General features: G+C 49.3%; 3 protein-coding genes and 1 pseudogene across 6 annotated transcripts in view; 2 read left to right on the top strand and 2 right to left on the bottom strand.

Annotated features, from left to right (window-relative positions):
- Positions 1-3,909: 3,909 nt before the first annotated feature.
- On the bottom strand, positions 3,910-15,393 carry LOC129360625 (DNA-directed RNA polymerase II subunit RPB2-like; annotated as a pseudogene).
- A 1,341-nt stretch (positions 15,394-16,734) lies between these two features.
- LOC129360618 (probable pancreatic secretory proteinase inhibitor) lies at positions 16,735-19,353 on the top strand. Its single transcript, XM_055030948.1, has 4 exons — positions 16,735-16,846; positions 16,980-17,011; positions 18,428-18,540; positions 19,125-19,353. The coding sequence occupies exons 1-4, from the start codon at positions 16,795-16,797 to the stop codon at positions 19,168-19,170; spliced, it is 243 nt and encodes an 80-aa protein (XP_054886923.1). The 5' UTR covers positions 16,735-16,794; the 3' UTR covers positions 19,171-19,353.
- A 603-nt stretch (positions 19,354-19,956) lies between these two features.
- Positions 19,957-24,606, top strand: LOC129360617 (ubiquitin-conjugating enzyme E2 2-like). 3 transcript variants are annotated; one of them, XR_008606071.1, is made up of 8 exons: positions 21,633-21,806; positions 22,063-22,126; positions 22,243-22,274; positions 22,358-22,435; positions 22,507-22,612; positions 23,383-23,476; positions 24,122-24,371; positions 24,519-24,606. XR_008606071.1 is itself a non-coding variant. In XM_055030947.1 (7 exons), exons 1-7 carry the CDS (start codon positions 20,254-20,256, stop codon positions 24,165-24,167), a joined length of 444 nt encoding a protein of 147 aa, XP_054886922.1. In that variant the 5' UTR covers positions 19,957-20,253; the 3' UTR covers positions 24,168-24,606. The 3 variants fall into 3 exon arrangements, 2 of the variants coding, with proteins under 2 accessions (XP_054886922.1, XP_054886921.1); XM_055030947.1 differs by lacking the exon at positions 21,633-21,806 and adding an exon at positions 19,957-20,277 and having other exon boundaries at positions 24,122-24,606; XM_055030946.1 differs by having other exon boundaries at positions 24,122-24,606.
- A 1,066-nt stretch (positions 24,607-25,672) lies between these two features.
- The window catches only part of nfkb1 (nuclear factor of kappa light polypeptide gene enhancer in B-cells 1), a 24,503-nt gene continuing 23,350 nt past the window's right edge, over positions 25,673-26,825 (bottom strand). For both annotated transcript variants that reach the window (XM_055030939.1, XM_055030940.1), the window contains exon 22: positions 25,673-25,985. In XM_055030939.1, the coding sequence (XP_054886914.1) occupies positions 25,782-25,985 (204 nt within the window). In that variant the 3' untranslated portion in view covers positions 25,673-25,781. The remainder of the gene's footprint in view (positions 25,986-26,825) is intronic.

The raw sequence follows: 26,825 nt of genomic DNA, 5'->3' as shown, positions 1-26,825 counted from the left end.
CTTACGGATCTGAAAAGATCCCAAATGATCTAAAATCATCTGTTATAGGATTTCATTAAAGGTCTGGCTGTCCGAGCAACGACAGGATGTTTACAGAAAACACGACTGCAGCTCCGGTCACGTCAATGTATAGACAATTTATTAATGGGTAAATATGGAACTAATCATAACAGCCTGCAGGTCAAAGAGAAGCAAAGTCAAACCAGCAGCTCCGTTCAGTTTCTCCCAACCGTCAGGTTTCGGGGAGCCGGGCCAGACCTCCCAGACGTTACGCTATAAATGACATGTGCTGTCATAAAGGGAGGCGGCTGGAAGTAGCAAAGAAAACAAAACCTCCAAAAGCAGGCAGTCCGGCCTCACAGGACATGCAAGGCTGGGCGGGCCACAAACAGAAACTTACTAACTGCACCCAGAAAAGGACTGCAGGAGGCAGTACACCTGAAACTACCAGGTATTGAAATCTTAACGACCAGACACTTCTACTTATGATTTATTTTAATTCTCAAAATAAGATGGATAAAAACCAATAAACTACCTGAAACGACGTCACGCTCTCATGCAGCTGGATGATGTAGAAAAACCTTAAATCCTGTGTGGCCACAGCAGCATCCAGACATGCAGCATATTCAAATATTCAAATATTCAAAATATTAAGACATTAAAATGACACTCAGTTTCAGATAAAACTCCAAACCAACAGAAAACGTGATTTCTTAGCGCACACTCCAACAGCCCAATCAGAGCTCTGCTGAAGGTTTCTGCACCAACACCTTTATACGCTCCATCTTTACCCAGCGGGTGGAGCCAACAGGTGGCACAGGTTACACAAGTTCACCTTCAGAAACCTGGAGGGGAAACGCTGCTCTCCACAACATGATTCTTTTTTACTTGGACACCAGAACATGAGACAAACCAAGCAGCACGGAGGTGGAAGTGTCATGGTCTGGGATGCTTTCATATCAGTATCACAGAATCCACCATGAATTTCACCACATCACTGGAAACAATGAGATCATCATTTTGTTTCTGTAAAGCAAAACGAAATAAAGTTGAAGAAAAATAAGAGGAAGCTGCTGAAGGTCCAACATGACTGTCTTCCAGACACTGCTAATTAAGAAGCTAGCTGCGCTAACCCTAACGTACTAAAAACATTAGCACCACTAATGTGCTATCCCAACATGCTAATATGTTATATCAACATGCTAATGTGTTGTAACAACATGCTAACATTTTATATAAAACATACCAACATGTTATATCAACATGCTAACGTGTTGTAACAACATGCTAACGTGTAACAACATGCTAACATTTTATATAAAACATACTAACATGTTATATCAACATGCTAACGTGTTGTAACAACATGCTAACGTGTTGTAACAACATGCTAACATGTTATATAAAAGATACTAACATGTTATATCAACATGCTAACGTGTTGTAACAACATGCTAACGTGTTGTAACAACATGCTAACATGTTATATAAAACATACTAACATGTTATATCAACATGCTAACATGTTGTAACAACATGCTAACGTGTTGTAACAACATGCTGACGTGCTATATCAAGATGCTAACGTGTTATATCAAGATGCTAATGTGTTATATCAAGATGCTAATGTGTTATATCAAGATGCTAATATGTTATATCAAGATGCTAATGTGTTATATCAACGTGCTAACGTGTTGTAACAACATGCTAACGTGTTGTAACAACATGCTAACATTTTATATCAACATGCTAATGTGTTATATCAACATATTAATGTAACTTGCAACAGCAACACAAATATTACATAGCGAAAGATTTTTAAATCAAAACGGAGGTTCTGATGTGCTTGCTGTTCATTTTCTGTTCAGGTCTTGATTGAACAGCGGCAGCTAAAACCGGCAATAGCAGTTTGTTTTGTAGCAACCGAAATCAATAGAAGACAAAACAGTGACGAAAGACTAAACCAGATCCTGTTAACCATTCATCAAAATAAAAGACTTCCTCTTTCCAGAATAAATCAAGTTTTGCACCAAAATGTTTCAGGCCACCTTTTAGTACTTATGTACAATTGTAACATAGTTGAAATGGTTCAGTTTAAATTCTGCTAGTATGGGTTTCATGGTTGTCCTGTGATGAGTGTTTTTTTGGCGCCCCCTACTGGTTGCCTATAAAAGGAGGAAGAACTGCAGATTCTACACAGTCTGTCAGGAACTCTACTGTGGTAGGTCATCAAGTCCAGTTCCTTTCTGAACAGTAGTGGAGGTTGTGTGCTGAGACTAACGTGGAGTTTTGTTGCAGTACCCAATGTGGACCAGTAGGGGAGCTCACTGTGTTTTTGTTATTGTTGACACTCATTACAGAAATTTACCCAACTGGTCTCCGCTGTGTACTGTGTGTGGGGGAAGAAGTCACACAATCATGTTACATTATATAATTAATAATGTAAACTATGCATAGCATATAACTGCAAACAAGTCACAATATTTAATAGATGCTAACCCAACTTGGTATTCAGCAGAAGCTAATGCTAAGGCATTAACTTCCACCATTTTGTTTCCCACCATGTTCCAACAGCACAACGTGAAATAAGAGTATATCGCCCCCAACAGGTTCATATGCGTCACTGCACAGTGAGGTTGGAGTCTTTGGGGCTCCAACCCATTTCAGTCCTGGTTCAGTTGAAAGTTGCTGAGTTTTGCTGAAGCGTGTTGCTAATTATGACTGATGGAGAGGAAAACGGCACAGCCATGAACTTTAATAAACCAGGCTGTTTATTTGCAATAGAAAAAGAAAAGTGATTCCGAACTTTTAGGCGTTAACTTTATTATTTACTGCAAATAATAAACAAATCTCACTTCCAGATTTTCTCAAGTTCTTAAAATCAAGTTTAAATGCCGACGCGTTTCACCTGCTGATCAGAGGACATAATTTACATTCACCTAACACACACACACACACACACACACACACACACACACACACACACACACACACACACACACACACACACACACACACACACACACACACATATACACACACACATATACACACACAAACACACCTGCACACACACACACACACAGCGTCTTGTCTCCTCAGGGACTTTGCATTGACTTCCATTCATTTTGCTTTTTTTTTTCAATCTGACCTTTGACCCCAACAATCAGCAGATCTGTGACCTGAACTCATTTCACAGCTCAACCCCAAACCTGACCTCTGACCCATAATGTGGTTTTGGATTCATGATGCATCTTCTCTTCATTTCCTCCATAAACAGTTTAGAGACGTTTGGATGTTTGTTGCCATGGTTTCTCGTTCTCTCCATCCTGACCTCCATCTGACCTCCATCTGACCTCCATCTGACCTCCATCTGACCTCCATCTTCTTCTCTTCCTTCTTTTCCTCTTTTACATTTGAAATAAACCCTAAACAGTTTCTAATACAGTTTTTTATATGAATGAAAAGCCTCCTGATGGCCGGCCGACCTGCGCAGATGACCCCCTGACCGCTCCAGGTGACCCCTGACCTGCCTGGTGACCCTTGACCTCTCCAGATGACCCCTGACCGCTCCAGGTGACCCTGACCTGCCTGGTGACCCTTGACCTCTCCAGATGACCCCTGACCGCTCCAGGTGACCCCTGACCTGCCTGGTGACCCTTGACCTCTCCAGATGACCCCTGACCGCTCCAGGTGACCCCTGACCTGCCTGGTGACCCTTGACCTCTCCAGATGACCCCTGACCGCTCCAGGTGACCCCTGACCTGCCCAGGTGACCCCACCTCTCAACCTTGGAGATCGGACTCCCAGAATGCATCAGGGCTGAACCTCCATCTTGGCACTCGGCTGTGACTCCCACCTTGTTGCCATGACGATGTGTTTGGACCAATCAGAACCGAACCACGCATGTTGGAAAAACACATTTATTTACTACAACAAAAAGAACAAAGATCTAGTTTCTCCTCTTCACGTTGATGTCACTTCCTGTCCGCAGCTGATTGGCTGAGCCCTCTATGAGGTCATCATTCGAGGCGCGATGCTCATGGACATCAGTTCCTGGAACAGCAGTTTGCAGGCGTACGGCATCCGGACCAGAGAGATCTGACCAGAACCAGAAACGGGTCAGAACCGGAAACGGGTCAGAACCAGAAACGGGTCAGAACCAGAAACGGTCAGAACCGGAGCGCAGGCAGCGATCGGCCGGTCCTGAACCGGGTCTACCTGCGTCTTGTTGCGGCAGCCCCGACACTCGTAGGTGTGCGTCCTGGTGTTGGCGATGGCCATCAGGCCGCACAGGTTGCAGACGTGGACCTGGTACGGGTCGGACGCCTCGAACAGACGCTCCCGGAGGAACTGGGCGGCGCCGTGGGCGATCTGGCAATCCCGCTCCATCTCCCCGAAAACGCAGCCCGCCGTCGCTGGGGAGACGGGCGAGATTAGCGCGGCGCGGACTCAGCTGAGGCGGCGAGGGGCGGGAACTCACCGGGAGCGGCCCTCCATCGGCTGGCGGTTCAGGATCTGGACCGGCCCGCGGGCCCGGGAGTGGATCTTATCATCCACCATGTGCTTCAGCCGCTGGTAGTAGGTCGGCCCGATGAAGATCTGGGACGTCAGCTTCCTCCCCGTGAAGCCGTTGTATAGAACCTGGTGACGCAGCCACAGTCACACACCTGGGTCACCTGGGCAGGTTTCAACCTCCCAGAATGCATCAGGGCCTCTGACCTCATTTCCTCTCAGGTGGTACCCGTACTCGGACAGCAGGTTGGACACTTTCTGCACGTTGACGGCGTCGTTGAATGGCGTGGCGTCGCCGATCTCACCTTTGTTAGCCGACACCTGAAAGGAGCGACAGCCTGGCAGTCAACGCTCGGGGCGTAAAGCACAGAGGCTCGGCGGTGGGCGGAGCCAGCTTACTTTTCCCTGCAGACACTCGATAAGATGGCCGACTGTCATTCTGGACGGGATGGCGTGAGGGTTGATGATGATGTCAGGTGTGATTCCTTCACAGGTGAACGGCATGTCCTTCAAAATAAAACACAAGGTCACATTTAATGACCAGAAGAGCCAATTAACCCTGACCCCCCTGTAGCTGATCAACTCACCTGTCCTGACCTGTAGCTGATCAACTCACCTGTCCTGACCTGTAGCTGATCAACTCACCTGTCCTGACCTGTAGCTGATCAACTCACCTGTCCTGACCTGTAGCTGACCAACTCACCTGTCCTGACCTGCAGCTGATCAACTCACCTGTCCTGACCTGTAGCTGATCAACTCACCTGTCCTGACCTGTAGCTGACCAACTCACCTGTCCTGACCTGCAGCTGACCAACTCACCTGTCCTGACCTGTAGCTGACCAACTCACCTGTCCTGACCTGTAGCTGACCAACTCACCTGTCCTGACCTGTAGCTGATCAACTCACCTGTCCTGACCCCCCCTGCTGCTCTGATTCGTTACCTCATCCAGACTCTCTGGCCCCGCCTACCTCCTGTCGGTACTGGATCCCACAGGTTCCTTTCTGGCCGTGTCGGCTGGCGAACTTGTCTCCGATCTGAGGGATCCGGACTGATCGGACCTGCGGGTCAGAACCGGGATCAGCGAGTGTTCTAGTGCTGGGTCACCACGGTAAGCAGGGCGGCGGCGCTCACCCGGATCTTGCAGAACTTGTATCCCTCCTGGTTGAGCGTCACCATGACCTGGTCCACGATGCCGGTCTCGCTGGTCCGCAGGAAGGTGCTGCAGTCCCTCTTGGTGTAGCGGCGGTTGGTGCTGTCCAGCTCGTCCTCGTTCTCCGGCAGCGTCACCGTCTTCCGATGATCACGTCCTCCCCGGACACGCGGACGCCGGGCGCAATCAGCCCGTCGTCGTCCAGCTTGTCGTAGATGGCGTGCCTCATCCCTGTTAGAGCCAGGAGTCTGTTAGAGCCAGGATCGGGTTTGGACCGAGCCGTTCAGGAAGCGGCGCTCACCCTGACACGTCTCGCGGGTCGGCTTCTCGAAGATTTCCTCCTGGTCGAAGCCCTTCTTGGACTCCTGCTCCTTGTAGGACCGGTAGAAAACGGACCTGCAGGGAAATGCAGGTCCGTTTAGAGGATGGAAACGGACCGGGCCTTAAAGGTTCTGGTCGCCACTCACCTGAAGAAGCCGCGGTCCACAGCCGAGCGGTTCATGATGACCGAGTCCTCCTGGTTGTAGCCGGTGTAGGAGGCGATGGCGACGATGGAGTTGATTCCTGAAAGACGGACGACAAAAATTCCAGGTTTCAGGAAAACAACTTTCCTTCTCGAGATGAAATGATCAATCAGATCAATAATCGGCCGATCAACCGTCAGAGAGGGCTGGGCTTTCCAGACGCATCGTTTGCTACATCTGATCAGACATTCGCTGAAGTAATCATTGGCTTGGCTAATAAAATGTTGATTTTCTTATTTGAAATGAATTAAATTATTATTGTGTCATATTAATGAATGAAAAGCCTCAGTGGGGCAACAAAAAATCTGGAGTAATTTTAAACTCTTTAAATCCAATTAGTCGTCGCGGGTCAGCGGCAGCAGAACCGCCTTTCCCCCGGTAACGGGTCAAACCCTGTGGCGGCAGCCTCACCTGCTGGCAGCTCCCGGAAGCGCAGGTACTCCATGGAGCGCGTGGTGACCAGCGGCTTCTGGGGGTAGTACAGCACGTGGGCCAGCGTCCATCCTCACGTGGAAGTTGGTGATGTAGACCCATGGCCTGCTTCCCCATGGCGGACTGGTACGTGTTCCTGGGAGACTGGGCGGGGATCGGACCGCGCAGGAAAACGGGTCAGAACATAGAGAACCTGCCCGGTTCTGGACGGAAACGCCGGCCGGTACCTGGTTGTGGTCGGGGAACGGGATGATGGAGGCGCAGACTCCCAGGATCATGGATGGGTGGATCACAGTGGGTGTAGGTGGAGCAGTAGGCCACGCCCTTCTCCTGGAGGTCATCAGGGGTCATGGCGAGCATGACGGTTTCCTCCTCCAGGGTATCGATGTACTCCACCACGCCGCTCGCCACCAGGTCCTGCCAGCTAAGCGCCAGGAGGATCATCAGAGGCTGAGGCTGGCCCGTCAGCCCGGGCAGGTGTGTCTGGCTCACCTGTAGTTGTTGTACTCTCGCTCCTTCAGCTGGTCGATGTGACGCCTCTTCAGCAGCAGCTTCTGCTTCTCTACGATCAGCAGCGGTCGGCAGATCCGGCCGGCGTCCGTGTAGATCCGGATCTCTCGCTCCCGGATGTCTCGGATCATCGACACCTGGAAGAATCGAATCGTCAGGAAGGCTCGGCTTGTCCCCAGGTGTCGGAGGGGAAAGGAGGGCGGGGCTTACCTCTGACACGATGATGTCCATCTGCCTGCGGAGCTTCCTCAGCGTGTTCATCAGCTGCTCCGGGTCTTTGTGGATCCCCACCCAGCAGCCGTTCACGAAGATCTTTGTAGCACTGAAATGGGAAAACACGGATGAAGACACGGATCAGAAAGACGCCGGGAACGCCGAATCTCCAGGCAAAGCTAGGCGACTGACTCGGCAATGGCAGCCGGGGAAATCTCCTCCAGGTTTTCCATGCTCCACTCCTCAAGGAACTCCAGGATGGGAGACGGCTGCGAGCCGACCGAGATGTAGGCCATGAGGGCCAGGTTCTTCACTAGACCCACAGCGGCCCTGCAAACCAGGCAGAAACCAGTCAGGAACCAATCAGGAACCAGGCAGGAACCAGTCAGGAACCAGGCAGGAACCAGTCAGGAACCAATCAGGAACCAGGCAGGAACCAGTCAGGAACCAGGCAGGAACCAGTCAGGAACCAGGCAGGAACCAGTCAGGAACCAATCAGGAACCAATCAGGAACCAATCAGGAACCAGGCAGGAACCAGTCAGGAACCAGTCAGGAACCAATCAGGAACCAGTCAGGAACCAATCAGGAACCAGTCAGGAACCAATCAGGAACCAGTCAGGAACCAATCAGGAACCAATCAGGAACCAATCAGGAACCAATCAGGAACCAATCAGGAACCAGTCAGGAACCAGTCAGGAACCAATCAGGAACCAATCAGGAACCAGTCGGGAACCAATCAGGAACCTACCTCGGGCGTCTCGGCGGGGCACACCATCCCCCACAGCGTGTTGTGCAGCTGCCTGGGCTTGGCCAGCTTTCCGTCTCGGCCGATGGGGGAATTGACCCGGCGCAGGTGAGACAGCGTGGAGGCGAATGTGAGCCGGTTCAGCACCTAGAAAGCGGCAGGGGTTACCATGGAGACAGACAAGAGGCGCGGGGCCGTGGCGGCGCCTACCTGGGACACGCCGGCGCGGGCCTGGTGGGCCTTCTTGACGTCACCCCAGTTGCCGGTGGCCAGGGAGTACTTGAGTCCGTCGGAGATGATCCGCGTCTTGATGGCCAGCTCCAGGTTGAAGTCCTTCCCTCGGTCGATGAACTTCTGGGCGTAGATCCGGATCTCCTTCAGGAGGTTCTTGAACATCCTGCAGACGGGAACTAGAGTTACCCTGAGGAGAAGGAGGGACGGCCGAGCTAGAAGCCGAGCTAGAAGCCGGGCTAGAAGCCGGGCTAGAAGCCGGGCTAGAAGCCGAGCTAGAAGCCGGGCTAGAAGCCGAGCTAGAAGCCGAGCTAGAAGCCTAGAAGCCGAGCTAGAAGCCGAGCTAGAAGCCGAGCTAGAAGCCGAGCTAGAAGCCGAGCTAGAAGCCGAGCTAGAAGCCTAGAATCCGAGCTAGAAGCCGGGCTAGAAGCCTAGAAGCCGAGCTAGAAGCCGAGCTAGAAGCCGAGCTAGAAGCCGAGCTAGAAGCCTAGAAGCCGAGCTAGAAGCCGAGCTAGAAGCCGAGCTAGAAGCCTAGAAGCCGAGCTAGAAGCCGAGCTAGAAGCCGAGCTAGAAGCCGAGCTAGAAGCCTAGAAGCCGAGCTAGAAGCCGAGCTAGAAGCCGGGCTAGAAGCCTAGAAGCCGAGCTAGAAGCCGAGCTAGAAGCCGAGCTAGAAGCCGAGCTAGAAGCCTAGAATCCGAGCTAGAAGCGGGCTAGAAGCCTAGAAGCCGAGCTAGAAGCCGAGCTAGAAGCCGGGCTAGAAGCCGAGCTAGAAGCCTAGAATCTGAGCGAGAATCCGAGCGAGAATCCGAGCGAGAAGCCGAGCTAGAAGCCTAGAAGCCGAGCTAGAAGCCGAGCTAGAAGCCTAGAAGCCGAGCTAGAAGCCGAGCTAGAAGCCGAGCTAGAAGCCTAGAAGCCGAGCTAGAAGCCGAGCTAGAAGCCGAGCTAGAAGCCTAGAAGCCGAGCTAGAAGCCGAGCTAGAAGCCGGGCTAGAAGCCTAGAAGCCGAGCTAGAAGCCGAGCTAGAAGCCGAGCTAGAAGCCTAGAAGCCGAGCTAGAAGCCGAGCTAGAAGCCGAGCTAGAAGCCTAGAAGCCGAGCTAGAAGCCTAGAAGCCGAGCTAGAAGCCGAGCTAGAAGCCGGGCTAGAAGCCTAGAAGCCGAGCTAGAAGCCGAGCTAGAAGCCGAGCTAGAAGCCGGGCTAGAAGCCGGGCTAGAAGCCGAGCTAGAAGCCGAGCTAGAAGCCGAGCTAGAAGCCTAGAAGCCGAGCTAGAAGCCGAGCTAGAAGCCGAGCTAGAAGCCGAGCTAGAAGCCTAGAAGCCGAGCTAGAAGCCGGCCTAGAAGCCGAGCTAGAAGCCTAGAAGCCGAGCTAGAAGCCTAGAAGCCGAGCTAGAAGCCGAGCTAGAAGCCTAGAAGCCGGCTAGAAGCTAGAAGAGCTAGAAAGAGAAGCCGAGCTAGAAGCCTAGAAGCCGAGCTAGAAGACTAGAAGCCGAGCTAGAAGCGAGCTAGAAGCCGAGAGCTAGAAGCCGAGCTAGAAGCCGGGCTAGAAGCGGGCTAGAAGCCGAGCTAGAAGCCGAGCTAGAAGCCGAGCTAGAAGCCTAGAAGCCGAGCTAGAAGCCGAGCTAGAAGCGAGCTAGAAGCCTAGAAGCGAGCTAGAAGCCGAGCTAGAAGCCGAGCTAGAAGCCTAGAAGCCGAGCTAGAAGCCGAGCTAGAAGCCGAGCTAGAAGCCGAGCTAGAAGCCTAGAAGCCGAGCTAGAAGCCTAGAAGCCGAGCTAGAAGCCGAGCTAGAAGCCGGGCTAGAAGAAGCCTAGAAGCCGAGCTAGAAGCCGAGCTAGAAGCCGAGCTAGAAGCCTAGAATCCGAGCTAGAAGCCGAGCTAGAAGCGAGCTAGAAGCCGGGCTAGAAGCCGGGCTAGAAGCCGAGCTAGAAGCCGAGCTAGAAGCCCGAGTAGAAGCCTAGAAGCCGAGCTAGAAGCCGAGCTAGAAGCGAGCTAGAAGCCTAGAAGCCGAGCTAGAAGCCGAGCTAGAAGCCGGGCTAGAAGCCTAGAAGCCGAGCTAGAAGCCTAGAAGCCGAGCTAGAAGCCTAGAAGCCGAGCTAGAAGCCGAGCTAGAAGCCGAGCTAGAAGCCGGGCTAGAAGCGGGCTAGAAGCCGGGCTAGAAGCCGAGCTAGAAGCCGGGCTAGAAGCCGAGCTAGAAGCCGAGCTAGAAGCCTAGAAGCCGAGCTAGAAGCCGAGCTAGAAGCCGAGCTAGAAGCCGAGCTAGAAGCCTAGAATCCGAGCTAGAAGCCGGGCTAGAAGCTAGAAGCCGAGCTAGAAGCCGAGCTAGAAGCCGAGCTAGAAGCCGAGCTAGAAGCCTAGAAGCCGAGCTAGAAGCCGAGCTAGAAGCCGAGCTAGAAGCCTAGAAGCCGAGCTAGAAAGCCGAGCTAGAAGCCGAGCTAGAAGCCGAGCTAGAAGCTAGAAGCGAGCTAGAAGCCGAGCTAGAAGCCGGGCTAGAAGCCTAGAAGCCGAGCTAGAAGCCGAGCTAGAAGCCGAGCTAGAAGCCGAGCTAGAAGCCTAGAATCCGAGCTAGAAGCCGGGCTAGAAGCCTAGAAGCCGAGCTAGAAGCCGAGCTAGAAGCCGGGCTAGAAGCCGAGCTAGAAGCCTAGAATCTGAGCGAGAATCCGAGCGAGAATCGAGCGAGAAGCCGAGCTAGAAGCCTAGAAGCCGAGCTAGAAGCCTAGAACGAGCTAGAAGCCGAGCTAGAAGCGAGCTAGAAGCCTAGAAGCCGAGCTAGAAGCCGAGCTAGAAGCCGAGCTAGAAGCCGAGCTAGAAGCCTAGAAGCCGAGCTAGAAGCCGAGCTAGAAGCCGGGCTAGAAGCCTAGAAGCGAGCTAGAAGCCGAGCTAGAAGCCGAGCTAGAAGCCTAGAAGCCGAGCTAGAAGCCGAGCTAGAAGCCGAGCTAGAAGCCGAGCTAGAAGCCTAGAAGCCGAGCTAGAAGCCTAGAAGCCGAGCTAGAAGCCGAGCTAGAAGCCGGGCTAGAAGCCTAGAAGCCGAGCTAGAAGCCGAGCTAGAAGCGAGCTAGAAGCCGGGCTAGAAGCCGGGCTAGAAGCCGAGTAGAAGCCGAGCTAGAAGCCGAGCTAGAAGCCTAGAAGCCGAGCTAGAAGCCGAGCTAGAAGCCGGGCTAGAAGCTAGAAGCCGAGCTAGAAGCCGAGCTAGAAGCCTAGAAGCGAGCTAGAAGCCGAGCTAGAAGCCGAGCTAGAAGCCGAGCTAGAAGCCTAGAAGCCGAGCTAGAAGCCTAGAAGCCGAGCTAGAAGCCGAGCTAGAAGCCGAGCTAGAAGCCTAGAAGCCGAGCTAGAAGCCTAGAAGCCGAGCTAGAAGCCGAGCTAGAAGCCGGGCTAGAAGCCTAGAAGCCGAGCTAGAAGCCTAGAAGCCGAGCTAGAAGCCGAGCTAGAAGCCGAGCTAGAAGCCTAGAAGCCGAGCTAGAAGCCTAGAAGCCGAGCTAGAAGCCTAGAAGCCGAGCTAGAAGCCTAGAAGCCGAGCTAGAAGCCGAGCTAGAAGCCGGGCTAGAAGCCGGGCTAGAAGCCGAGCTAGAAGCCGAGCTAGAAGCCGAGCTAGAAGCCTAGAAGCCGAGCTAGAAGCCGAGCTAGAAGCCGAGCTAGAAGCCTAGAAGCCGAGCTAGAAGCCGAGCTAGAAGCCGAGCTAGAAGCCTAGAAGCGAGCTAGAAGCCGAGCTAGAAGCCGAGCTAGAAGCCGAGCTAGAAGCCTAGAAGCCGAGCTAGAAGCCTAGAAGCCGAGCTAGAAGCCGAGCTAGAAGCCGGGCTAGAAGCCTAGAAGCGAGCTAGAAGCCGAGCTAGAAGCCGAGCTAGAAGCCGAGCTAGAAGCCGAGCTAGAAGCCGAGCTAGAAGCCTAGAATCCGAGCTAGAAGCCGAGCTAGAAGCCGAGCTAGAAGCCGGGCTAGAAGCCGGGCTAGAAGCCGAGCTAGAAGCCGAGCTAGAAGCCGAGCTAGAAGCCTAGAAGCGAGCTAGAAGCCGAGCTAGAAGCCGAGCTAGAAGCCTAGAAGCCGAGCTAGAAGCCGAGCTAGAAGCCGGGCTAGAAGCCTAGCCGAGCTAGAAGCTAGAAGCTAGAAGCCGCTAGAAGCCTAGAAGCCGAGCTAGAAGCCGAGCTAGAAGCCGAGCTAGAAGCCGAGCTAGAAGCCTAGAAGCCGAGCTAGAAGCCGAGCTAGAAGCCTAGAAGCCGAGCTAGAAGCCGGGCTAGAAGCCGGGCTAGAAGCCGGTGAGAATCCGAACGAGAAGCCGGGCGAGAAGTCGCACCCCCTGAACAGGAAGGCCAGCAGCGGTCCAGCCAGGTCCAGCCTCTTGTTGCCATAGTGATCCCTGTCGTCCAGCTCCCGCCGGCCCAGAGCGGCGAGGAGCAGCCGGTGGACCATGTACCTGAAATGGCAAACACAGATCAGAACCAGGGCTCTCACAGCGGTCCGGGCGTGGCGCCGCCGTGCACTCACCCCAGGAAGTAGGCCTTCTTGGTCTCGCAGAAGTCGCTGACGCCGACGTGCGGCAGCATCTCCTTCTGTAGGACTTCCTTGGCGTACTTGATGCGCCGCTCCTTCGTCACGCCGGGCTTGGCACCTCTGGACCCGATGAAGTTCAGTGCCACGTTCTGCTCCTGGATCACAAACGCCTCGTCCAGCGACGGCTTCACCTGCGGGCGCAGCGTGCGGGTTGACACGCTCTGGTCACCACGGTAGCAGAACGGCGGGCCGGCGGCGGCTTACCATCTCCATCATCTCCGGGTCGTCGAAGTCGTAGATGATGTGCTCCAGGATGTCTCTGTCGGACACGAAGCCCAGCGCCCGGAACACGATGATGATGGGCACTTCCTGTCTGATGTACGGCAGCGTGGACACGATGCGCTGCCCGATGGCGCTCTTCTTCACCCCCTGAGGCAGACGCAGCGTCCATGAGAGCGTCGCCTGCGGGCTGCAGGGCCCGTGCGGCGGCGGGACTCACCTGTCCTCCGCGGGCCATCATGCTGACCCAGATGGTGCTGGTGGGCCGGGACGAGTTCTCCAGGCAGGACCGGCACTCGCCCGTGTACGCGTACTTTGAGTCCTTCTTGGCGAAGACGTAGACCGTGTTGGTGGCCATTTCTCCTGCGCGATCAACACCTGGAACCGCCGACAGCTCAGGCTCCAGTCGGGAACCGGGGAGGGGAAGTGATGTCACGGCCTACCTTCTCGGAGCCGTTGATGATGAAGTAGCCGCCCGGGTCCAACGGACACTCGTTGAGCTCGCACAGGTCGCGGTCGGTCAGGCCGCTCAGCAGGCAGTAGGTGGAGCGGAGCATGATGGGAATTTTACCAATGAATGTCTTCTGATGCTGCGTCTGCAGCTGCTCCTCCCCCTCCTTGATGATCGTCTTAGTGATGTCAACGTACAGCGGCGCCGAGTACCTGAGGAGACGGGTCGGACGGGTCAGTACCGGGCTCCGGTTTCGGACCGGGTCAGAACCGGGTCAGGTGGACCTACGTCAGGTTCCGGAGCCGGGCCTCGTTGGGCATCATGGGGGACGGAGCGCCGTCCCGCTCCCAGTGGGTCGGCTTGGACAGGTAGATCTGCTCGAACTTCAGCAGGTAACGCGGCTGAAACACAGGCAGTGATGTCATGATGATGTCACCGTGATGTCACCTCTCCTGGTTCTGGACTCACCGGCTCCTCCACCCCCTGAGGTGTGCTGCGCCTCGGCCTGCAGGTCGATGGGCGGAGCGTCCTCCACGATCCGCTGGACCGACATCTGGATGAACTCATCAAAGGAGTCCAGCTGCTGCCGCACCAGGCCCTTCTCGTCAAAATAAGAGCTGGAGAGAGGGATTTCAAAATAAGAGCTGGAAAGGGGAATTTCAAAATAAGAGCTGGAGAGGGGAATTTCAAAATAAGAGCTGGAGAGGGGAATTTCAAGATAAGAGCTGGAAGGGGGAATTTCAAAATAAGAGCTGGAGAGAGGGAATTTCAAAATAAGAGCTGGAAAGAGGGATTTCAAAATAAGAGCTGGAGAGAGGGATTTCAAAATAAGAGCTGGGAGATTAAATCTCAATCTCTCAGGTGGGTTAGCCAGAAACATCTTCCACCTCAGTTATTGATCCATGATCGATCAACATCATTAATGACCACATGATCAGTGAACACAGCAACAGTCACATGACCTCAGGTGAACTTACCTGATGACGATCCAACAGGCTTCCTGCCACAGATCAGGAGTGATTTCATCATCATCTTCATCGTACTGATTATCTGTCAAATCAAAACAAGCCATATGTGATCAATGATCATACCTGCAGCCTGGGATCAGTCATGGTACGTTCTGCAGCATAGAGAGCAACATACGGATCAAAACACGGAAAAGAAATAAAAACTGGAAAAGATTCATCACTTTTTACGAAGGTCGTACAATAAACCGACTGTGCAATGATATTGTAATTCACTGGATGGTAGTAACTGTGCTTTTGGGCCAGGCTGCTGCTCTGTGTAGAACCGGAACCACAGGTTGCAACCTGCGGGTCAGGAGGACAGAACCTGCCACGGACCAGTTAGCTCAACCTGAGCTCAAAGTTCATGAATATGTGTGAAAACAGAGTAATAACACTTTTCTACACGTTTCTTTAATTGTTTCAATAAAAGGTTTTAAAGCCGCAGAGCAGAACGAGCGCACTGAGCATGCGCAAGTGGCCGGCATTATTGAGCAGGTTATCGGGAATTGGTGATCAGCTCCTGATCAGTTCATTTTTTCTGAGCACTGAAGCTAAACTAGCATCAGCTAGCATCCGTTAGCAAATCGATGAGGTTTGTAATCACTTCCTGTGGCCTCTCCCTCACTTCCTGCTTACCTTCGTCCTGGTCGTACTTTCAGGTCCAGCTCGGACCAAACCGCGAAAGCTACGAACCACGAACCGAACCTGAAACGCGAACCCAAAGCGACGCCACAAGCACATCGGCTGGCGGCTGCTGCTCTTTCTTCTTCTTTCTTGTCTCCAAACAGATGCATTTCCGCCAGATTCATGGGGAGCCTGAGCTCCGATGGTGCCACCTGCAGTTCGGACGGAGTAGTGCATGAAGATCTGTTTCCATTGAGTCTTTCAGTATCAATTTGATTGTCTGCGTGAATAATCCTAGGATTTACTATTATAATTGTTTCAGCTTTATCATCAAGAAATAACTATTAGTGTTTGTTTGATCATCCCAAATGTTCAGTTTATTTATGTCAGAATTTATTCCGTCCAACAAATTCTTCAGAACCGGACCTGAGGAGTAAAAATCCAATATCAGCAGAAAGTTTCAGTATTGTGGAATTTTTGTTATCCAAACACAGACCTCTGAGGAACCTGAGGAGAAACAGATTAACTTCATCAACTATTATTTTTTAAATAAATTCAAATTTAATTCAAATCTATACTTATCAATTGAAATCACTTGATTTCAATTGAAAAACTGCATGTTTACACACATTAATTATAAGACCTCTGAATGTATTTAATTATCCTTACCATTCATTATTTCCGGATTAATTTTTAGTTTGGTTGTCCAGAAATGCCAGCAGGGTCGATCTGAACCACAGTACAACAGGTTTCACTTTGAAATCATGAACTATATTTGACCTTTTATCTAATATTGAATCAATATAACAATCCAAAGATTTCTGATTTTACTTTTTCTGACCATGAAATGATCATTTAATCAAGATTCTACCAGGTTTCCCAGCAACTTCAAATCTCTGTTTGGTTGTAAAGAAGGAAAAATGACGACCTGGTCATGATTCAGTCCAACACTGGGGGGTCAAAGTTCAGAGCGGCTCACATCGCTGCTCTCGTGTCTCTGAAATCTGGTTGTCTGAGACTGTGAGCAGAAATTAATAGGATTATCTTTATTATATTATTGTCTGTTATAGTCACTATAACAGACTTAAAGTCGTCTTCATCTCGGTTCCATCAGGTGGAAAAACATTCAACATGCGTTTTCACAGCCTGCTTTCTTCCATCACTGCTTTGGTGAAAATTATGATGAGGAACTTTTTGCTGCTTTAAAAGTATTGAGCAAAAGAAGACTGTCTCGGCTTAGCCCAGGAGATTCAGCAGAACGGTGGGAAACGGCTTAAACAAAGTCTGTTTATGTGCTTCAATCACTTTTGAATTGTTACATTCATGTTTTTTGCTGTTGAAAACCCAAAGAAAGAAGAAACAAAATGATTGCTGTTTTTAAATCCTTCTGCTGAGGTTCTGACCTGCTTTCAGCCAGACTTGTTTTTCTATCCCTCAATCTTGGGAGATTTTTCGCTCTGTCAGCGATATTTCACCGCAGACAGAATGTTGATCCGCAGATTAAGTGCTGAACAAAAGGCCGCAGCCGCCGTCACAACAACAACGAACTCGTAAAAGGCTGAAGCAGCCGGCCCTGCGCACAGAAAACCCGGCAGCCAATCAGACACAGCGGTTATTTCAGGATAAAATCCATCCAGGATGTTTCTGAGGACCCTGGCGCTCGTCGCTCTGACTCTTCTCCTCTGCGCAGGTAAAACCAGAAGCAGGAACTTTGGCCTGAAATACTTATTTAAGATGTTTAATTGACTTCAATGAAATCCTTTTAATGATAAGACCATATTCAGCAAACAAACTACAAAAAAGCCATTACATATATTTTCCAGGTGCTGAAGACAAATCCAGGCTCCACAGGAGGGTAAGAAACATCATCATGTTGGAAAATTTAAATCCTTTATAAATTACAGGAAGAAATGTGAAACAGTTTCATCATCATGTAGCGTTGTGCAGACGCCTTCATCCTGTCAGAGCAAACTGCATTTTACACACATTATTGTTACTGACATGTTTTCCCTCACATCAACTTTACCAAAATTATTTCAGTTTGTTAAATTTCAGAATAATCACAGAAACAAGAGAATTTTTATTTCAGTTTCTTCAAATTCTCATTTGCTCAGTTTTGACCCAAAGCGTTTCCTGCTTTGGGTTTAAAGCGGCGACGCTCTTCATGTCCAAACCCGTTAGCTTTACTGTTAGCTTTGCTGTTAGCTTTGCTGTTAGCTCTACTGTTAGCTTTGCTGTTAGCTTTACTGTTAGCTTTACTGTTAACAGAACGTCTCCAAAGCTCCAGCTGTTTCTGCCTGAGAACATTTCAAATGTGTAGAAATGATTTTCAGTCCATGTTGATTCACGACTACATTAACAGTAGCTTAGCAGGAGCTACCGTTAGCAGGAGCTAAGCTACTGTTAGCTCCTGCTAATTCTTAGGGGTTGGCACTAGCATTCACCAATTCTTTCATGTGCTTAGCTGTTAGCATGACCTTAGTTAGGACTCTTGTTCAGCTATTTAGTAGTTACTAAGCCTAACTTTTTGGTTAGTTGTGCCCTTCTCTGACAATAACGATAATGGTAATAATGGATATGTTCTCCATTTAAATCACGGTGGCCATTTTGGAAAAAGGGTACCAGAAAAAGGAAACACATATAAATAAATCAAATATTTATGGTTTCTCTGGTGTTTGGTGTGATTTGACACTTTTATCTAATCAGTGCGTTAAGTGCAAGGGTTTGGGTTAGGGCACCCTCATGGCGGCCATCTTAAAAAATAACAAAGATATCAGTAAAGTTGATTTCTATGGATCTAATTATGTATGATTTGACACCAAAAGTATTTACCTGTGATACATATTGGCAAAGTTAGGTTCTGTATCTGCATGTGAAATATTTTTTTGAAATAGTAATTTATAAGCTGCACAATACAATTTTATTTAATTTATCCACAAAGTGAAAGAAACATAGAACAGAAAATCATCTGCTTAGCAATGATAGCTTTCAATATGCTCTGCTGTAACGGGTCAGAACCAGAACCCTCTGAACAGACAGAACCAGTTTCTGGATCAGTTTGCAGGTCAATCATGACCTTGAGTTTCTCTTAAATGGCCTCTAAAGAAGCCTGACCAGATGCAGAATGACTGACCTGCAGCTGGAGCAGAACTCCACCAAGACAATCAACCATCAGAGTAAATACCCTGGACCTTCTGGCCTCCAGAACCAGAACCTCTCCTGAGTTTGGCTCCTGATGTTGTGATGTTTTTTACCTGGTTCCGTTCTGCAGCCCTCCTGTGTTGGGATGAGCGTCACTCAGGCGTGTCCGCTGAATTACTCCCCGGTGTGTGGCAGCGACGGCGTCTCTTACCCCAACGAATGCTCGCTGTGCGTCCGGCGACTGTGAGTTCACCAGCAGGATCACACTGTTAACGTTCTGCAGATCCAACTCACAGGAACACAGAACGATCTACTCACTGCAACTTTCCAAATGAAAACTGTTTACATAGCAAACAGGGAGAAAAACACACCAATCTGTCCAAAACAAACCTTCAGCACAGACCACAGAGACAGACCTGGTTCTGGTTCTGTTCTGCTGGGTTCACTTTGAGAGCAGAACCTACTCCAGTCGTCGGTTTGTTTTTAAAAATTTAAATAAATATTCACAGAAATGCATCTTTTAAAAAAGGACAAAAGATAAAATACAATAAAATGATCAAACATGCTGAGATGATCAGATTAGTTACATTCAAGCATTTTATTGAGTAAAAAAAACTGTTTAAATTTACATATATGTCTTGTACAGTATATTATCAATACATGTATTATTATTGTTATTAGTTATGTTTTTTGATATATTTGAACCATTTAGCTTTGTTTCCCTCTATGGAACAATAAAGGTTTTTTCTATTCATAATCTGGGTTAAATCAAACAGACATTTGACTTTATTTTTGTGAAATAAAAATGTAGTTTTTTTTCTGCTCAGGGAGAAAAATGCAGACATTTTGATTGTGAGAGACGCACCATGCTGAAGATGACGCCCTGATGACGTCACACCCACGCGCATCGTTAATGAATGTAGCTTTTAGCATGTACCATTCAAATATGAACGCGAGTGAATGCAGCCATATTTGATGAAAACTGCATCAGAAATTGTCTTTGTGTTTTCATATTTCTGTAGCCTTTTGATCAATAAAGATGTTATTTTCCTCTGAGTTATGCTTCTCTAAGATATTGTTTATGTTTTTCTCATTGTTTGATGCTATAATGTCCATCACTAATATCCAAACAAGAAGATGTATTTCTAGACAATGAATGAAGCACACTGGAATAAGCTTGTTATTACATGTTAGTTACACTTTGAGTCTGCTGCACCGAAGTACATTTAGTGTTTGTCTAATTTTCTGACCTGATCTTTAAGTCTTCAGGAAGAATAGAAGGACTGAGCAATCTGAAGCTGTTTTAAAAACAAAAGTAGCAATGAAAGACGGTTGCTATTTTTTTAAATGTTATTTTAACTAAATGTTTTCATCTGATAAGTTTATTATCTTTTTGAATGAATCTGTCTTCAGTAATTTCTCCCTATGGGTTTTATCTGATTTCATTCACTAAGAAACTTTATTTCCATGTTCTTTTGTGTATTTCTTGGTATCTTTTAGTTCTTTTCCCTTTGCACGGGCAATGGAGAGAGAAGGGAAAAATGAAATAAATCATATTTCAATCAGAGTGAGACCTCCTCCATCTTTTAGTGGAATCAATCTCCGTCAGAGTGAGACCTCCTGCTCTCGGTTATTGAATCTCCGTCAGAGTGAGCCCTCCTGTCCCGGTGCTCTGACAGCTGCTGTGTGTAACGGAAGACATTTTGAGCCGCTGGGGTCGGTCCGGTTTGTTTGTGGGGTCTCAGTGTGAGTTCGGGGCTAACGGACTGTTGGTGGGTGAAGCAGGAACACATTTAACGGAACCCGGTTCAGTCCAAGCAGCGCATGTGCAGCGAAACACAGGAGCTAGCAGAGTCCTAGATGCTAGTTAGTCAGCGTCAGCTAGCTGGCCTGCCCTCCTTTTCCTCCTCCTCCTCCGCCACTTCCTCCTCGACAGCCGGTCCCTTCTGACAGACAATGGCTTTAAAACGGATTTCTAAGGTAACTCTCGGCTTGTTTTAGCTTTATCATTAGCCTCAGAACTCAACGCCGAAGTCAGCTTCTGATTCGGCGCTTCAGTAAAGGGCCATTCCACAGTTTTTAAAGGTTCAGGCCCAGATTTGATCAGCTGTGTTCAAAACCCAAAACACTCAGAGTGGTCCAACCTGACTCGAGTTATGACACACAGACTACAGATTCTGGAGAACCCGGCTTATGATCCAACACCTGAAGCCTGGTCATAAAAACTTTAAATGTTACATTTTAAGATGTGTAATGATGTAACAGTTTCTAAAACTTCCACAGATCAGAAACTGGTTCTAGAGAACGGTCCGGTTCGGTCCAGGTCTGAACAGACCAAATAGTTTTAAATCTGGTTCTATTCGTTTTAAGTTCCAGATTTAGAAATTGTAAACTTTCTTTTAAAGACTTTTATTAAATAATTTAAAATGATTTGGATTATTTGTAATGGGACCTGAAGTAAGCAGATGGAAACAGGAATGGGTTCAGAGCAATCCACTCTCAGTAGTTCAGAACCAGAACCGGTTCAAGCTGCTGCAGGTTTGTAAAAAAGCAGCGGAACAGCCCTTTAAAGAGGCTGCGAATCAGAAGCCAACTTCTGCCTGTTTCCCAGTTCGCTGTTGGCTGCTGTTAGCCTGTTCCTCCGGTCGGTTCCGTTTCGGTTCGGTTCGGAGCCTGTTTCTGGTGTTAACCTGCTCTTCCAACTGGCCGGTATCTGTTCGGTTCTGGACGGAGGGAAAGGCCCGGGTTGTTGCTGCGGGTCAGGTTCTGAGATGTCAGCCCAGATTCGGTCCAGGAGGTTCGGTGGTTCTGTTCAGCCTGTTCGGCCCAGAGGTGTTCAGCCTGAACCACCTCTGCTGGTTCCGGTCTAATGAAGCAAACTCAGGTCGCGGCTCGGTTCGGTTCTTCTTAGTGATGTGGAACCATGAACATCAGAGCTAGTCCCGCCCCTTTCAGCTATGGACCAATCACAGGCCAGCTCCACAACAGGTGCTGCAGGTGAACAGACCGAACAGAACCAGTCCACCCAGCGGTCTAGCTGCAGGTCTAAACGTCTCTCTTTGGTTCAAAGATGAACCATCAGAACCTCCTACCGGATCCAGTCTGGTACTGGTTCTGTTGGGTCTTACTAAGGAAGACTGGCTGGTTGGAGGTTCATCTGGACCTGGACGTTACTGTCACGTTACCAAATATGGAATCAGGTCATGTGACCCGGTGGTTCCGCCCCAGCAGAACCTCTGGATGTCCAGCTGAGATGTTTGGACCTCCAGAGGGGAATTCCCGACCCGCCGGACCGGACCTCTACCTGCTGAACCCGGCTGGACCTGAAAGACAATCTGTGTTCTGATCCGATGTGTCACATACCAACACACACACACACACGCACACACAGACACACACACACAGACACACACACACACACACACCCGGCTTGGCTGGAAACCCGAGCCGGCTGGTTCTATAAGCAGCCGACCCGCGGGCCGGTCTGTCCCGATCCGGTCCCTGTCAGGGTAAATATAGCTGCTGCTCACGCATCGACCCGATCCGACCCAGTTTGGTTACTAATGTTCAGACTGGAGCAGAACCTCCAACTGGTTCTGGTTTGGTGGTTCTGAACGGATCAGAACCAGAAGACGACAGTTAGTCCGGTTCTGTTTGCTGGTATCAAAGCTGTGGTTCTGCTGGGATCAGAGGAGTTCTGATCCCAGGAATCTTGTTTCTTCATGTGTTAACCTTTGACCTGTGGTTCTGGTTCTGTTCCTGCAGGAGCTAACGGACCTGTCCAGAGACCCTCCGGCCCAATGCTCAGCCGGGCCCGTCGGCGAAGACAGTAAGGTTCCGTCCGGTTCTGTTCTGTCCAGGTCCAGCTGGTTCTGTCTGGATCCGGCCGGTTCTGTTGGGTTCTGTTCTGTTGCTGCTCATCTAATTCTGCTCTGCTGTTTTTAGTGTTCCACTGGCAGGCCACCATCATGGGTCCGGTAAGTACCAGAACCAGAACCCGGATCAGGACTCTGCTTGTTTTGTGACCCGGACTGACGCTGCGGTTCTGGTTTTGTTGCAGCCCGACAGTCCGTACCAGGGCGGCGTGTTCTTCCTCACAATCCACTTCCCGACCGATTATCCCTTCAAGCCGCCCAAGGTGAGAGCGGCACGTACGTCCCGGCCCGGGTCGGCGCCGGTTCTGACCCGATCCGTCTGCTCCTCTTCCAGGTCGCCTTCACCACCAGAATCTACCACCCAAACATCAACAGCAACGGCAGCATCTGCCTGGACATCCTGCGGTCCCAGTGGTCGCCGGCGCTCACCATCTCTAAAGGTGAGCGTCCGGACCGGAACCGGCACGACCGGAACACGGACGGGCCGGACCGGAACCGGCACGGAGCCGACCTGACTAGACCTGACCCGGTTACACTCTACCTGAAATCTGACAGAATTTCATCATCAGATGTTTTTGCTCCAGTGACGTGTCCAAGCTGTGGTTTGGGGCCGTTTGTGGCCCCCTGCAGGACCTTAGTCTGTTCCGAGGCTAAACATTTCACTGAAGCCTTTCAAAATAAAAGTAAATTAAAATCACAATACAGAAAGACATGCAAGTTTTTTTTCGGTTTGATGCAGTTTAACCCGTTTTTGTCCCAAAACAAAATTTTAATAGAAAAAAATGAATCAATTCAAATCGTTAGATGTTGTCTTCTAAGGTGTTAAATGTTCAGACCTATAATAACTAAAGGTCAGTTTTCTACTAAACTTGTTTCATAACGAAATGTGTTTAGTTTATTACAGAGGTGCTAAAAATGAAAATTGGACCATTTAGAAAACAATTGGCAGCATCAACAAAAACAAATCAAAATTAGAGAAACAACACGGTTAAACAAATTGGTTAAATTTTATGCGGAGTGGAGCATCATAGAGAAAGATGGGAAGAAAAACATCAGAAATGTGTAAATGATTCCCTGAATAAATCAAAATCAGGACCGTTGATGTTTTGTTGGTGAATGTTGACAGCAGGTGGTGCTGATAGCTGCAGCAGTCAGCGGTTACAATGGCAGTGGTTCTGTTCCAAATGTGGTCTCTGTTTTCTCTCTGCAGTTCTTTTGTCCATTTGTTCTCTGTTATGTGACCCGAATCCTGATGACCCGCTAGTGCCAGAGATTGCCCGCATCTACAAAACAGACCCCGTCAGGTGGGTTGGCGCGCGCGCGCACACACACACACACACACACACACACACACACGGCCAGCTGTTAAAACTGTTTCTCTGGTTCCTATCGACCTGGATTCAGTTCAGTTAGCCTGATGCTAACAGCTGATGAAACTTGGTTCCATTGTGACTCTGAAGCAGAACTTCTCGGTGAGGTCCAATTGGCACTAGAACCTCTTGAGCAAATTCCAATTTTTGAGGACTATTTGCACTTTTAAACTTCTAATTTATGCTCTTCAGATGGAATCTATTGACTCATTAGCATACACATTGGTAGCAAGCAAGGTGCTAGTAGTGCAGTGGATAGTAGCCCAATTGCTGTTAGCATGCATTTTGCTAGCAATCCATTCGGTAGTAGCCCGGTTGCAAGCAGCACGGTGACTCTGAAGCTCCACCAGATTCCTGAACTGATTTCTGTTTCTCAATCCTTTCAAGGCTGCTGTTCTCCAAGGTGCTGGTGGACTTTTTTCCTTCCACTCAACTTTCTATGAATATAGCAGAAGCAACATAACAAACTGAGAAACATCTGGTTGTCGCTTCCAGATGTGGTTTCGATCGTTTTTCTCTGAACTTTCTCTTCTTCTGCCCAGACCGTGACGTTGACCCCGTCTGTTTCGTCTCCTGCAGGTACAACAAGACAGCTCAGGACTGGACCCAGAAATACGCCATGTGACCCGCCGGACCGCCGCGCATGGCCACGCCCCTCCCCCCACCTTTCCCTCCAGTTTGTTCACGTTTCCATTCGTCTCATCCTGAACTGTGATGCTGTTCCCTCCCACCCCCGTCTGTCCGTCTGCAAGAGACATGAGCCGCAGCCTCAGAGTGGACCGGACTGGCCCGGCCTAGGAGAACCGGCCGGCAACGCCTCTTCATGCATGTCAGTGATTGGTTCCTGTGCTGCTCAGAACTCTGTGTCTATTTTTAAAAGAGAAAAGCTGTTTCAGTTCCTAGGTTTCTGTCTTTAGTGGAGAGCGTTAGTTCATCATCTGATCCGTTCTCCTGGTTTTACTTTTTGCACTTGAAGGCGATCCAGATCCGGTTCCGGTCCCGGCGGCTAACTGATCAACTAATCGCTCTGTGACGGTTTTTCTCAATAAAGATGAACAAATGAACACTGGTTCTGGTTTCATTTCATGTCCGGCAGACGGGGCTGATTGGTTCTGGTCGGGTAAATAAAACCAAATCAGCCTCAAAATATAAAAAAACCTTTATTTTAAAAAATTAACAACCAGTTATTGATGATGAACTGTACAGCGCAGGCGGGCATAAATATGTGGAAACAGGATTGCGAACACCTGGACTACATTTCCCACAATCCCCTGTGGTTTTCTTTGTCCAGGAAGAAACCGGAAGTTCAGTTCATGAAAAAGAACTGAATCATTTCAGAAATGAATCCTAAACCCCGGGGCCCCTGCCCGCGGACCCTGGCCCCCGGGGCCCCTGAGGCCCCGGCCCCCGACCCACAGAGGAACGTTCAAGCTGTGGAGAAGCTCAACAGAACATTCTGGAGTCAGAAAACATGAAACCGCTCTGCAGGTCCAGAACAGCTGGTTCTGGTTCTGATGATGAAGATGTTTTACCTCAAGCCACAAAAGTTACAACTTAAAAAAAAATCTAATATAAACTTATTATTTTGAAAGGACTGGTGTTTTATTTCTATTTTCAGGATTTAAAATAAAGAAAATTGAGAAAAAAAACATTTTTTTCTGTAGGAAGGAAAATGATGTAAAAACAAAAAGATCTGAAACTTTCCTGATACTTTTAGTGGAAATTGACACTAAAAACCAGCGCAAGTTGTTGTAAGTGAATTAATTGGCTGGTTTTACTGTTAATCCAGCTTTCAGACTGATGGGTCAGATTAACAACAACTGAGATTGAATCTGGAGCTTTCAGATGGAACCCGGCAGAATAATCCCCTCCGGTTCTGGCTCTGTTGGCCTGGTTCTGGGTTTGAATCTGGACCAGCAGAACTGGGTCCAGAATGTTCTAATGAGCATCCAGATGCTGTGACTCTCCCTGCTGATCATGTGGTTCTGACCCAAATGGAGGCGGTTTTAATCCGATTGTAGCAAGGAGGTTCCGACCCGTTTTGGACCTGGTCAGGGTTTGTAGCACCATTGGTTCTGGGAAGGACAGGAAGCAGCTTTTCTGTCCTGTCAGTAGAGATCAAAGTTCAGCGGTCCGGTTCGACCAGGTCCGGTTCCGGTCCAACTCGGGCCTGACCTTTACAATACGTAGAATCTTTGAGTGATGAAGAGGAGGATGAGGATGTTGGCCAATCAGAGCGCTACGCCGTGGAGAGCTCCACCCCACTGTCGCAGACGCCACTGTCGTTCCCAAGGTCCGCCTTCAGGTTCTGGACCAGAGGGTTCTGGACCTCCTCTGCCGTGTCCGGGTTCTGGCGCAGCGCCCCCTCCAGGATGCTCAGCGCTTTGCAGCCGCCTGCCGACCGGAGAGCCGCCAGCAGGTCCGAAACAGTCCCACCAGAAACCTGCAGAACCAAACATCAGAACCATCATCAGAGGAAGTTGATGATTCTTCTTCCTGTATCAGTTGAAGAAAATGCGGCCAGCAGGGGGCGTGCTGCCCGGATCGGCCACCAGGGGCGACGCTCATAGTTACACAGAATTAATCATTTAAACTGACACTGGAGGAAAACATGGAGGTTTGATTTTTCAGTCATATTTTCACCAGGTCATTTATTTAAAAATGTTATAATTTCATTCTAAATTTTAAGCTTTTTTACAAAATATCATGTAACATTTATTTTTACATATTTATTAAACCCTGTAAAAGTGAAACTATAACTAAATATCTCAGATCACATCATCAATGTGTAACTTTACGAACGGCGCCCCCTAGGGCAGCAGTTGTTGTCAACGGGACAGAGACGTTCCTGGGTCCGATGGGCCAGGCGGCGGCTTAATAACACAGAGAGACGTGGTTCTTGCTGCTGGGCATGACGGACGGGGTGGAGATTTATTACACTCTCCCACGGATTCATCTTACAAAAACCAAAAATCTCCTCAAATTCCTAACATCACCCTATAGAATCTTATCTCTACTGGTGGAAGTTGGAAAGTTTGGACCAATAGCATCACTACCCTTGATTTACGTAAGGATCCCTGCCATCCCCTACATTCAGTGTGTTGGACTTCCTTGAAAATATTTAGGACCTTTTGACCTCAACATCTGCACCATTTCAGAACTGCTGAATAAGCCAATTCCTCACAGGTTGTTGTTCTGATCTGTCCAAACAGGATCCTTCCCTTCGCATTCAAGGGAAGGATCCTGGCAAGAATCCTTTCGCAAAAACAACCAAGTGTATTTC

This window comes from Poeciliopsis prolifica, unplaced genomic scaffold (assembly GCF_027474105.1).
Source record: "Poeciliopsis prolifica strain line A6 unplaced genomic scaffold, Auburn_PproV2 SCAFFOLD006, whole genome shotgun sequence".
Lineage (NCBI taxonomy): Eukaryota > Metazoa > Chordata > Actinopteri > Cyprinodontiformes > Poeciliidae > Poeciliopsis > Poeciliopsis prolifica.
The sequence above is the reverse complement of the archived record's forward strand: the minus strand, read 5'-3'. Positions and strand labels throughout refer to the sequence as shown.